General features: G+C 36.2%; 1 protein-coding gene across 1 annotated transcript; it reads left to right on the top strand.

Annotated features, from left to right (window-relative positions):
- Positions 1 to 1,587: 1,587 nt before the first annotated feature.
- On the top strand, positions 1,588 to 2,502 carry LOC149119467 (putative vomeronasal receptor-like protein 4). Its single transcript, XM_089325117.1, has one exon. The coding sequence runs from the start codon at positions 1,588 to 1,590 to the stop codon at positions 2,500 to 2,502; it is 915 nt and encodes a 304-aa protein (XP_089181243.1).
- Positions 2,503 to 12,971: the final 10,469 nt, after the last annotated feature.

Below are 12,971 nucleotides of genomic sequence, written 5' to 3'. Positions count from 1 at the left end.
TGTCTGTCATTACAGTTCTTTTGTTTTATGTGAATGTCTAACCTAAGCCCAGAAATTTTATCAATCTTTTGATTTCTGGTTCATTTAATTGTGGTATTATCCTCACTGTGATCCAGGATTACCTTTGTGCATTGGAGTATAAGTTGAAAGCCAGAATAAAGCAAATGAATGTCGTCCACACTTTCTGTATCCTGAGACTGTTCATGGGCTTCACCTTCAGACCAAGTATCCACAGGTTGTCACTTCTTAGAGTGATAACTGAGCTGTACATCCAGATTTTAAGTAGTTACCTTGTTCAACAGAGGACCCAATTATTCTTTACACTCTGACAGAATTATAGGTGACCATGCTCAAACTTTCTTCTATTCCATTTCTCACACATCAGTAGAATTTTATTATAAATTCAGTGATCATGAAATGATGAGACTGTCAGATTACTCACAGAAAAACTTATGATGTTAAATTAAGTTTAAAATGTAAATATACAATAAATATTATTTTTGTATTCTTACATATGGTATAGACCACCTAATCTGGGGAATTTAGACAACTCTTCAAAATAAATTATGTAAGTGATTGTACTTCATCTGTTAATGACCTTCCACATCAACCACGATTTTCCCTCATTCTGGCTGCATGTTACCCAAGAGCCTCATTTTAAAAAGACAGCAACTGAAGATCTGTGAGATCAAATCTGTTTCAGGGAATGGTGGGCAATTACAGAATGAAGGATACAAGTTAGAGAGAAACATCCAAATATTGCTATGCAGTAAGAATAAAATATTTAAACACTTATCTACTTGTTTATGTAATTATTGTGTCTCTTACTGAATTGCTAATAGTAGTAGGAGTAGATCAATGTAATTATATACATATACAGCTATAAGAATTGCATAGATATTACTCCATGCTAACATTAATTAATGGAACAGAATTGATTATGATCCTTCAAACATGGAAATAGTCCTTTAGTCAATATGATCCTGGGGCTTTTCCTGGATCTATATTGTCCAGAGGGTGCAGATGTATGTTTATGGAACAATAAGTTCTTCAGCTCTGATACATAAATATGTTTGGTATATTAGCCTTTGAAGAAATTTCAACAAGTGCTTAATCACCTGGAAAATGTGTCCTTTGACATATTACTCATGCAGGTGATATGGTTGTAGAGGAATTTTCTACTTCAGCCATTCTTTGCTGAATACAAATTTTGTTTGCTCTGTGTGTGTGTGTGTGTGTGTGTGTGTTTAAACAGAATGCTTCAAAAAGTTTACAGGAAAACAAATTAAAAACACATTTATTTTGTTGCAAAAGTTTTTGAAATCTACAAATAGAGGGATATTCAAAGGGTTCAGAAAATGGATGTTGTGACAAAACTTCATTTATTGTAGAGGGTAGTTTAGAATTTTACTACCAAGAATTTATATAAAATAAACTGGATTTGTTAGAAGTAAGTGGGCAAAATAAAAATGATTTTTGATTATTTTCATGACAGAAAAACTACTGATGATAGGTCACCTTTTTGTTTGATTTTCAGGTATCTAACATGTTTCTTCTACGCTGTTAAGATCAATGAAATTTCCAATTATGTTATTAAGAAATATGGTTTTTTTCCAAGCTGGAATTGGAATCTTAGCCAATGCCTTCCTTCTTTTCTTCCACATCTTCACAATCTACCACACTCATAGGCCTAAGCCTACTGATGTGACCATCTGTCACCTGATTTTTGTCCGCATAGTGTTGCTACTCTCTACACTGGATATTTTATCTGCAGACATGTTCAAGTCACTGAATTTTCCAAATAATTTAAAATGTAAGGCTTTGTTCTATATGATCAGGTTGATGAGGGGTCTCTCCATCTGTACCACCTGCCTCCTTAGGATCATTCAGGTCATTTCCATCAGCCCCAGCACCTCCTGCATGATAAGATTTAAGCAAAAACTCACAAATTACACTATCCATGCTTTCTTCTGTTTTTGGTCCTTGAACTTGTCCTCCAAGAGTAGCATGATAATGTACACTGTAGCTCATTCAAACATTACCCATCTACTCCATGTCAGTAAGTACTGTTCACTTTCCTCAATAAACTCTATCATCAGGGAAATATTTTTTATTCTCACATTGTCACAGGATATCTTTTTTGTAGGAATCATGCTTCTCTGCAGTGCATACATGGCGATTTTACTAGCTAATAATCATCAGAGAAGATCTGAGTACCTTCACAGCATGAGCATTTTACCAAGAATCTCTCTAGCAAAAAGGGCCACCCATACTGTCCTGCTGTTGGTGAGTTTCTTTGTGATTGTGTACTGTGTGGATATTATAATGTCATCCTTCTCAACCATATTGTGGAAATATGATACAATTGTCCTGGGTGTCCAGAGACTTGTGGGAAATGTCTATACCACTGTCAGTCCTTTTGTGCTTATTAGGGCTGATAAAAGAATAATTGGTATTCTACAAAACATGATTGTTATGACATCCATTTTATCAAGTCAATGAAACAAATCTGAAAACAAATCATAACATCCATTAAATATTTTAAAATAGTAATATTTTAAATATTTTTAAATTTTAATTATTTTAAAAATTAAAAAATTAAAATTAAAAAATAAAAAATTAAAAAAAATTAAAGTTAAAAATTCAAGATTTTAAAGTATAATCTATACATGTGGATTTTTACTTGTATTTTTTACTTGCATCTAATTTTTTTTTTTTACTTTGACACGCCAAAGACCATGTGCCTCTCTTAGTTCAATGGTCTTCATGAATTGAAGCTTTATCCTTTGTACTTTCTTAACTTAATGCAGAAAGAAATCTTTCTCTTTTTGGTGTGTGCACCTATGAATTTTCTTTTGGTACCTAATCCCAAGATCTTCTTTTCTTTTAAGAAGTAAAGAAATGATCTTCTTACTGCAGAAAGTAGTTTAAATTTAGTTTTCTTTGTTGAAGGCATATGAAATCACTATCAAATTCTACAATAATGACAGTTTCTCTGTGATCTGTCAATATTTATTTCTGTTTTCACACTATACAACTATGGGAATTTTGCTCTTGTCTTTCTAGACTGTAGTCCTCCTTTTTTCACTTCTGTCAATCTTATTTTCCTCTTTGATGTTACAAAGTGTGAATATTAGTTAAGCATTTTTATAAAATTTTCACTTTTTACACAATCAACTTGTGAATTCATGGATTTTGTCTTGTGGTCAAGTTTTGAAACTTACACAATATAAATAATTAGAATATTGTCTTTTATTTTGTTTCCATAGTTCAGAGAAACAATTAGGTTATTTAATTCCTTTTCATTTTAACCTTTGTCTATGTAAATTTATATTAAAAATTGTATGAATCTAACTTCATTGCATTTGACTGCACTAACTGTATAATGTTCAACATGTTTTATATTAAGTAGATTCACTATACTTTTAGTTATTTACTTTCTTTTTCCAAACATGCCTTTTTATGCATATAGTTTCTTGTCATTTTCACGTTAATGCTATTTTTTGTGATTCCTGATCCCCATTATATTGACTTACATGTTAAAAATATAATCCATGTGTTTGAAGCTTAGGTAATGTGGAATTTCATTTTGGTACATTATTTCTCATATGAAAAATAATGTAAAGATTGATTCTCATATAAGTAAGAAATAATCTTGGAAATTTTGAAGTTAGTTATTTTTAATGCCTTTTGATACCTCCAATATGAACTATGCAAATTAATTTGTCATATTTGTGGTGAATCTTCTATGAATGGAATATTTGCTTATTTGTTTGCTATTTTCCCTAGACCATTTTCCTTGTCATTGGGAGTCCCCAAAATTTTATTCCAATTTTATTAGACAAATGAATGTAATAGCATTGAATATTTTACCTTTTTCCAATCTAGGTTGCTAACATTTTTCTCCAAAAGTGCAATTATCAATAATATAGAGAATGGCATTTCACATAGATTTTCTGAATTAGACAACAATATTTCACGAGAAATCCCCTTTTCCTATTATTTGGAACACACTCCTCCTCACCAATGCACTACAGGGTAATAATGATTATTGATAGAATATAACTTTAACACTATAAAACTGATTTCATATTCTTCACAAACCTATGAAATATTACACTCCTTGTCAAGAATGGTACCTATATACAAGTTCAGAATTAGTTTTGCTATAGCTTTAAATTAATATTGGTGGGCTTATTTTCTGAATTCAGGATTTCATCTTTTTTTGTATTTAAGATGTTTTTATTTTTTTTAACTTTTATTTAATGAATATAAATTTCCAAAGTACAGCTTATGGATTACAATGGCTCCCCCCCCCATAACTTCCCTCCCACCTGCAACCCTCCCCTTTCCCTCTCTCTCCCCTCTTCCATTCACATCAAGATTCATTTTCAATTCTCTTTATATACAGAAGATCAGTTTAGCATATATTAAGTAAAGCCCTGACTGTTGATGAACAACTTAATACATTATCCCTCTTAGTATTTTTTTGTTTGTTCTACTTAATACTTTTGGTTGAATACTGTAATCAATACACAGTTATTCTCAAGTGTTGAAACTTAACTGAAAAGTGATCGCTGTTAAATATAAGTGGGAATAAGAGAGGGAAGAGATGTGCAATTCAGGACATGAGGATTTCATCTTTTATCATCATTTTTCCTCATTAACCTTCTCATTAATCTACAAAAATAATCCTTCTAAATTTCTTGTTTAAATTGTAAGTTAACTTAAACAGTCTTCATTAAATGTACATGTAGGTACATATCAGCTTTTGTGGTTACATTTTACATTATGTTTTCTATTGTCATTACAGTGCCCAGAAAATTTTATCTGGTGCATTTCTGCTGTGAGGGACTTAATGACAAATTTTATATGTAATCTTTCTATTTAAATACTAATATGTGATTTCTAAAATAGAAATTCATCCTTTGTTCCCTGGATGATGTTTCTCATTTATTTCTCTGCTTAATTAGTCATTTTTAAATAAATTACTGAAAATTATTTATGTTCATGTAGTTCTTTGTTGTTTACATACTGATTGACTTTTAATGAATCAATGGAAATGGCTAATTTCTGTTATTTTTCTCTCTTGATACATTTGAAACTGTATACTTTTAAAGAGAGAGAAGGGGAGGCAGAGAAAGAGAAAGTGAGAGATCTTCCATCTGCTGGTTCACTCCCCAATTATTCTCAGAGGCCAGAGCTATGCTGATCCAAAGCCAAAAGCCAGATAGAAAAGGAAGCCCTGAAATTTTCCAGGTGGTTCCTGATATACAATACCATAACAATGCAAGTGCCAGTTTATTAGCTTTTGCATGCTCAGTCAGTTAGAGCTAGCCACAATCTAAGGGAGAGGAAAACGCAGACCATAACACAAGGTAAAGATATCAGGTGTTTTCTTAATATTCTGCTTTCCAAGCCCACTCTTCTCTGAAAACTTTGTTAATGATACAAAAACATCCCGTACTTTTGCAAAAGTGTTTTAAGAGGTGAAGACTCTAAAGTGGAGCAAATATATATTTTTTCCTATGTCTAAATTCCCACCTGAACACCTTACACATCTTTAACAGTACAAACTTAGTTGAAGCACAGGAAAGTACTGTATTATGAAGGGTGACATCTACCAATTAAAAGACAGTGCAGTCCCTTATGTGAAGCTTGAAATGTCTCCAGATAATTCACAAATTTCCAGGAAGACAAACTTACCCAGTTGAGACCATGTCTCTACATCATGTTGCTGCAATTAGTGGATGCTTTTCTAGTAGTGAAGAACTGTGATGATGATTGGTAGGCATTGTCTCTTTTTTGTTATAACATTTATCATGGAGCAAATTCTTCCTGATCTCATTTAAATCGTGATATACCTATCTAAATTTGGATCGACTGCTGATATTTTATCATTTGCACTTTCAAGTTTGTGAATTAATGGTGGAGTCTTACTTAATGAAAAATGTTGATGTCATCTCTTTTCCTTTGGTCTCCTCACTCTTTCTTTTTTTTTTTTTTAAACAGGCAGAGTGGACAGTGAGAGAGAGAGAGAAAGGTCTTCCTTTGCCATTGGTTCACCCTCCAATGGCCACCACGGTTGGCACGCTGCGGCCAGTGCACTGCACTGATCCAATGGCAGGATCCAGGTGCTTCTCCTGGTCTCCCATGGGGTGCAGGGCCCAAGGACTTGGGCCATCCTCCACTGCACTCTCTGGCCACAGCAGAGAGCTGGCCTGGAAGAGGGGCAACCGGGACAGAATCCGGTGCCCCGACTGGGACTAGAACCCAGTGTGCCGGCGCCACAAGGCGGAGGATTAGCCTAGTGAGCCATGGCGCCGGCCTCTTCACTCTTTCTTAACTCTCTAAGGGAACTGGATTGTTCTTGCACTCAGAGCCCTAGTGCCTATCACCCTTAGGAATCAGGATCCTACTTTTCCGTGTCTTTCTCCCCTCCTTTGATCCTGGGTACTACTATATTTTACACAAAAGTTGAGAGTGTCCCTCCACTTCCAGTTAACAATCGGGTTCAAAACAACCATGGCTGTTCAAAAAGTATCCATGACTGGAGTTAAAGTGTAAATGCTTTGCTCTGCAAATAAAGATAACATAGCTCATGTATCACTATGGGTCATTTAAAATCTCTCCAGGAGTAAACCCTAAGGTAGACAGTAAAAAGGCCTAGCCTAGGAAAAAAATGAGGTATAAAGAAAAGCTAACAGCCAATGGTTACTGTTGGTCAGAGATGTCTGACCAGGATAATAATGTAGACCACAAATGGATGCTTTTCAGCCAACCTGAGTCAGCTTCATTCATCTGAAGATATTCAGAGAAGAATTTGTACTGGGTTTTCTTTTTTTCTCATTATAGGTTTTCCAAATGAGCAACAACATCTTGATCTCTTCTGCCTCCCTTTTGGGAAGCAGCTAAAAACAATGATACTATCTTTACTCAATAAAAGACCACCTCAATTAACTGTCTCCCTGCAGGAATCTGGGGCTAAAGTTCTTCCATCACCATTATACTACCAGATTCCATTCCTAGCACACAGTTACCCTTGGGAGATGTCTGCAAACTGTCTGAAAACTTCCTTGTCTCATAGTCAACCCCAAGTAGCTGACATTGAGCAGGCATTGTTGGCCTAGGTCACTTAATGGATAAAACATAGAGCTTCAATTAATGTTAAATTCTTGAGAAACTTCTGGTGAGAAATTGCTTTGTAGCCTACCAAAATTGTTATTTATTTATTAAACATGTACTTGTATTGTGGGAAATTAAGATTAATATCAATATCAAGTTTAAAATCATTTTGCTCAAGATGATATTCATTCCAAATATACTTCAAATGTGTAGAGTCTCATATAATATTTCAATAAAGACAAGCTTAAATTCTGTGTGCCTTCATCATAAAACCTCAATTTTCAAACATAATTCAAAACATAAAATTTGTATTATAGACACTAATTTCTTAAGTTCATAGTTGAATTACAAGTGTATTTTAGAAATATTGTTTATGTGTCTATATACTATAGCTATAAAATAAACAATGCTCTCAGATGTATTTGGTATTAGTCATTTATCTTGAAGCTAACTATAAAATATTTGTACTATTATAACTAATTATTTTACATTTTAATACATTGGCAGCCTGCGCCTTGGCTCAGTAGGCTAATCCTCCACCTGTGGCACTGGCACCCTGGGTTCTAGTCCCGGTTGGAGTGCTGGTCCTGTCCTGGTTGCTCCTCTTCCAGTCCAGCTCTCTGCTGTGGCCCGGGAAGGCAGTGGAGGATGTCCCAAGTGCTTGAGCCCTGCACCTGCATTGGAGACCAGGAGGAAGCACCTGGCTCCTGGCTTTGGATCAGCATAGTTCTGGCTGTAGCAGCCATTTGAGGGGTGAACCAATGGAAGGAAGACCTTTCTCTCTGTCTCTCTTTCTGTCTAACTCGGCCTGTCAAAAAAAAAAAATACACTGGCAACTTTTCTGCTCTTTCAGATAACTATACTCAATTATCAGGGTACAGCAGTCATTCAAAAGGATATATTTTTGGCAGGAAAACTTCAGATTATCCTTTCACCTAGAATGCTTCTGTTCAAAAATTCCTTGTAAATAATTTACCTCCACTTCTTTGTGAACACTTATAAAGCTGAGGATTTTCTTGAACATGAGAGAATGGTTTAAACAAATCTACACTCAGCTGCTCCATTTAAACTTTGCTGATTAAAAAAATCATTTCCTTTGTTTTTATTCTCAATAGGCTTACTATTTTCTTAATGGTGACAAAATTTTCAAACTGCATTTTTCATCTTTATAATCCTTCAATATTAAATTTTTAAATGAAATGCAACTTTTCTACCTCTTATTTTTTTAATTTTTTTAACTTTTATTTAATGAATATAAATTTCCAAAGTACAACTTATGGATTACAATGGCTTCCCCCCCATACCATCCCTCCCACTCACAACCCTTCCCTTTCCCACTCCCTCTCCCCTTCCATTCATATCAAGATTCATTTCTGATTATCATAATATACAGAAGATCAGCTTAGTATACATTAAGTAAGGATTTCAACAGTTTGCTCCCACACAGAAACATAAAGTGAAAAATAATAGATATTTTTTTTTAAATGATGATGAAATCAGATCAGACCTATTGTCATGTTTAATCCCAGTGAGAGTCAAGTTGGGAGTTGATAATTTCTTTCTTTTTTTTTTTAACAGAGGAACAGTTTAGTATGCATTAAGTAAAGATTTCAACAGTTTGCACACCCATAGAAACACAAAGTGAAATATATTGTTTGAGTACTCGTTATAGCATTAAATCTCAATGTACAGCACATTAAGGATAGAGATCCTACATGAGGAGTAAGTGCACAGTGACTCCTGTTGTTGACTTTACCAATTGACACTCCTGTCTATGGCATCAGTAATCTCCCTATGCTCCAGTCATGAGTTTCCAAGGCTATGGAAGCCCTCTGAGTTCTCCGATTCTTATCTTGTTTAGACAAGGTCATAGTCAAAGTGGAGGTTCTCTCCTCCCTTCAGAGAAAGGTACCTCCTTCTTTGAAGACCTGTTCTTTCCACTGGGATCTCACTCGCAGAGATCTTTTGCCAGAGTGTCTTGGCTTTCCATGCCTGAAATACTCTCATGAGCTTTTCAGCCAGCTCCGAATGCCTTTAGGGCTGATTCTGAGGCCAGAGTGCTATTTAGGACATCTGCCATTCTATGAGTCTGCTGAGTATCTCACTTCCCATGTTGGATCACTCTCCCCTTTATTTACTCCCTCAGTTAGCGTTAGCAGGTACTAGACTTGTTTATGTGCAAATTGAAATTCTAACAGTTGAGAAGCCAAAATTAGCCTTACTAAAATTTATATCCTCTGTTCGCATTCTCAGATCATTCACCTTTGCATTGCAGCTTTGATAAAAATTAAATTAGTTTTTCATTCATTAATTAGGTTATTTATCTTTTTTGAAGATCAGGAAAACACTAAATTTTCAGTCAGTGAGTAGTACTAACACCAAATAAATGTTCCTTTCCATATATAAAAGACATGAACTTAATAACATTTTTTATTTTCCCCATAATATTTTAATACTACTGCATTCATAATAATTCAGTTATATACCATTAAGTGAACATTAGCAAAAATCTAATCTATTTATTAGGTATTTTATAATGCCGATCATCATTTAGAAACATGATTTCTATTGTTTCAGAGCATAAAAGTTTTGTCCAAACATTTTGACAACTATTTACTAATCAGAGTAGAATAAAAATAGAAAGACAAAAACTTATTTGAATAATTATTTATTTGAAAGTCAGAGTTACACACACATGCACACAAGGAAAGAGAGAGAGCGAGAGTGAGAGAGAGAGTGTGTGTGTGTGTGTGTTCTTCCATCCACTTGTTCACTGCCCAATTGGCTGCAACAGCAAGACCTACACCAATGTAAAGCCAGGAGCCAGGAGCTTCTTCTGGGTCTCCAACTTGGGTGCAGGGGACCAAGGACTTGGGTCATCTTCTACTGCTTTTCCAGGCCATAGTAGAGAGCTGAATCAGAAATGGAGCATACGGGACTCGAACCAGATCTCATATAGGATGCTGGCACTGCAGTTAGCAGCTTTACCTGCTTTGCCACAGCTCCAGCCCTGAAAGACAAAAGCTTTTTTGGAAAAATTAGCTAATTACAAATAAGTCAGATTTAAAAATAATGGTGCTTCCTCAAAGAATTTTTAAATCTAATCTGTATCCACAAGAATCTATGTTTACAATATTTTACATGATATACACATAAAAGATGCATCTTTTTGCTTTGTCCCTGTAAACAAAATAGTATTCTAATAAACACTGAAATACACAAACGTGTACTGATTTCTCCTTCTAAATTCGTAACTGATGACAAAGTTGTTAAGATCTCAACAACATAATTTTAGTGCTGCTGTTAAATTCCCCAGGAAACTGGCTAGGACTCAGAAGCACTTGGACCTCAGAGATAAACAGCGTTATTTAGAATTTAGAGGAGCTTAATCTGGGTAAAGCCTCTATCTCCTGAAGTTCCATATAGGAATCTTTCTTTCCCAGAATGTCTCCAACTGTTACCCAGGACCCAGGTGCTTTTGAAAGAAAGGCCATCGCTCAGTATGGAGGACTCACCATAGGCACTGTTTGTTGGTGGACACCGGCTTCCTTGTGCATATGTGTGTGCAGTGGTTGGTCCTTAGGAGGCACTCGGGTGCATTTTCATTTAATGGCATGGCTTGGTCACAGTTACTGTAAGCTGAGACTACAGAATGCAGGGTCTTTCTGTGGAGACTTCCAGATGAGAGGTTGCTCTTCTCCAGGATTGCCTTAGGTTTCTCATGCTGGAAAAAATCGCTGAAATCTCAGCCATGAAGAAGGTTTTACCTCATATAAGAAGGGCCAATTGCCCCTTGATCTCCTCCATCAGAGTGAGAATGTCATATGGGATAAAATCAGTCTGGGTACCACTTCCCTGATGAGGATAAAGCTGTCAACACAGGTGAACAAGTCTGAGGGAGGCAGCTCCTGCTGTTCAGGAAAAGTGTCAGAAACAGGTAATAGGGACCATGAGCCAGGAGCCAGGGTCTGGAGGACCCAGCAAAACACTGGCCTTTACAGACTCAATGGTGACAGGGCACGGCCCTCCTGTAACCAGAACACTGGGTTCCCAGTCCCATGCAGGCTCCTCCAGGCTGCCTTTAGCAGCAGCAGAAGCAAAGTCAAAACTTGAGTCGGTTTTCTGATTTAATTATTATGCCTCTTATAGAGCGCTTTAGTGACATAAAAAGTGATTTGATGAACACAATTAACTGTACAGTTTATTTTTAATATACACATTTTACTTAATATACTATATATATTATGGAGAATTCATTGGGTGAGAAATAACTTATGGTTCAGACTTTAGTGTCCGTAGCTTATGATCCAGGATTTAAGTTGCTTGGGTAAAATTTTAGGGAAGGACAGACAAAAATAAAAAATGGATAAATCTCACCAAAAATATAAATATATGTATCTTTACATAGAATATACAAAGTGGGGGCCAGTGCTGTGGTGCAGTGTGTTAACACCCTGGCCTGAAATGCTGGCACCCCATATGAGCACCAGTTCTAGTCCTGGCTGCTCCTCTTCTGATCCAGCTCTCTGCTATGGCCCAGGATAGCAGTAGAAGATGGCACAAGTCCTTGGGCCCCTGCATCCAGAGACCTGGAGGAAACCCCTGGCTCCTGGCTTTAGATTGGCACAGCTTCAGCCATTTCAGCCATTTGGGGATTGAATCAGCAGATGGAAGACCTCTCTCTCTGTCTCTACCCTCTCTATAACTCTTTGAAATAAATAAAAATAAATCTTAAAAAAAATAATATACAAACTGGTAGGTCGGCGCCACGGCTCAAGAGGCTAATCCCCCGCCTGCAGCGCCGGCACACCAGGTTCTAGTCCCAGTCGGGGTGCTGGATTCTGTCCCAGTTGCTCCTCTTCCAAGCCAGCTCTCTGCTGTGGCCTGGGAGTGTGGTGGAGGATAGCCCAAGTCCTTGGGCCATGCACCCCATGAGAAACCAGGATAAGCACCTGGCTCCTGCCTTTGGATCATCACAGTGCACCGGTCACAGTATGGCAGTCATTGGAGGGTGGACCAACAGCAAAGGAAGACCTTTCTCTTTCTCTCTCTTTCTCTCACTGTCCACTCTGCCTGTCAAAAAAAAGAGCAACAGAAATGATACCTAATTCTTTCCTACAAGTTTTCTCAGAGCTTATTTACAAAGAAAACATAATTAACTTTGAGCCTAAAAAAAAAAAAAAAAACCCACCGGTAATCCATTTTCCAGTTGTTACAGTTTACAGATAATTTAAGGTACAATAATTTTATGCAATGGTGATTAAACTAGAAAAAGTAACATTAAAGGACAAAAATGTATGTGACTCATAATGACACAATGCATAATCAAGTTCAGATCAAGGTTTATGATTGTCAAAACCAAAGGTGGGAGGGTGGGGGGGTAAATTACTCATAGTGTTTGATATAAGCAAATGAGCCAAGTTTAATATATTTTCAAATACATATTTTAAAGGCAGAAAAGAGTAGACAATGATTGTTCACACACTGGCATACTCCCCACATGCTTACAACATCCTTGGATAAACTCAGCTAAAGTCAGAAGCAAGAAACTCAATCTGGTCCTCCCCCCCCAATCAGTGACAAGGCTTTAAATACTTGGACCAAAATTCATCATGCATGATACACAGCAGGAAGCTAAAATTGGAAGGAGATCCATCAATTAAACCCAGGCACTCTGATATGGGATACAACTGGCATCTCAATCACTAAACCAAATGCTCACCCTTAAAGATATTTTCAATAAAAAAAAGCTGTTGTGAGTACTGAAACTTATTTGTAAAATACTATTTAAGTTCTTTGCAGAAAACCCCATGAATGATGATTTTCATGTGCTTTCCATATACTGC

The sequence above is a fragment of the Oryctolagus cuniculus genome, chromosome Y, assembly GCF_051225735.1.
Source record: "Oryctolagus cuniculus isolate XC-2025 breed Fujian yellow rabbit chromosome Y, ASM5122573v1, whole genome shotgun sequence".
Lineage (NCBI taxonomy): Eukaryota > Metazoa > Chordata > Mammalia > Lagomorpha > Leporidae > Oryctolagus > Oryctolagus cuniculus.
Note: the sequence above shows the minus strand (reverse complement) of the source record. Positions and strands in the feature narration are given on the sequence as shown.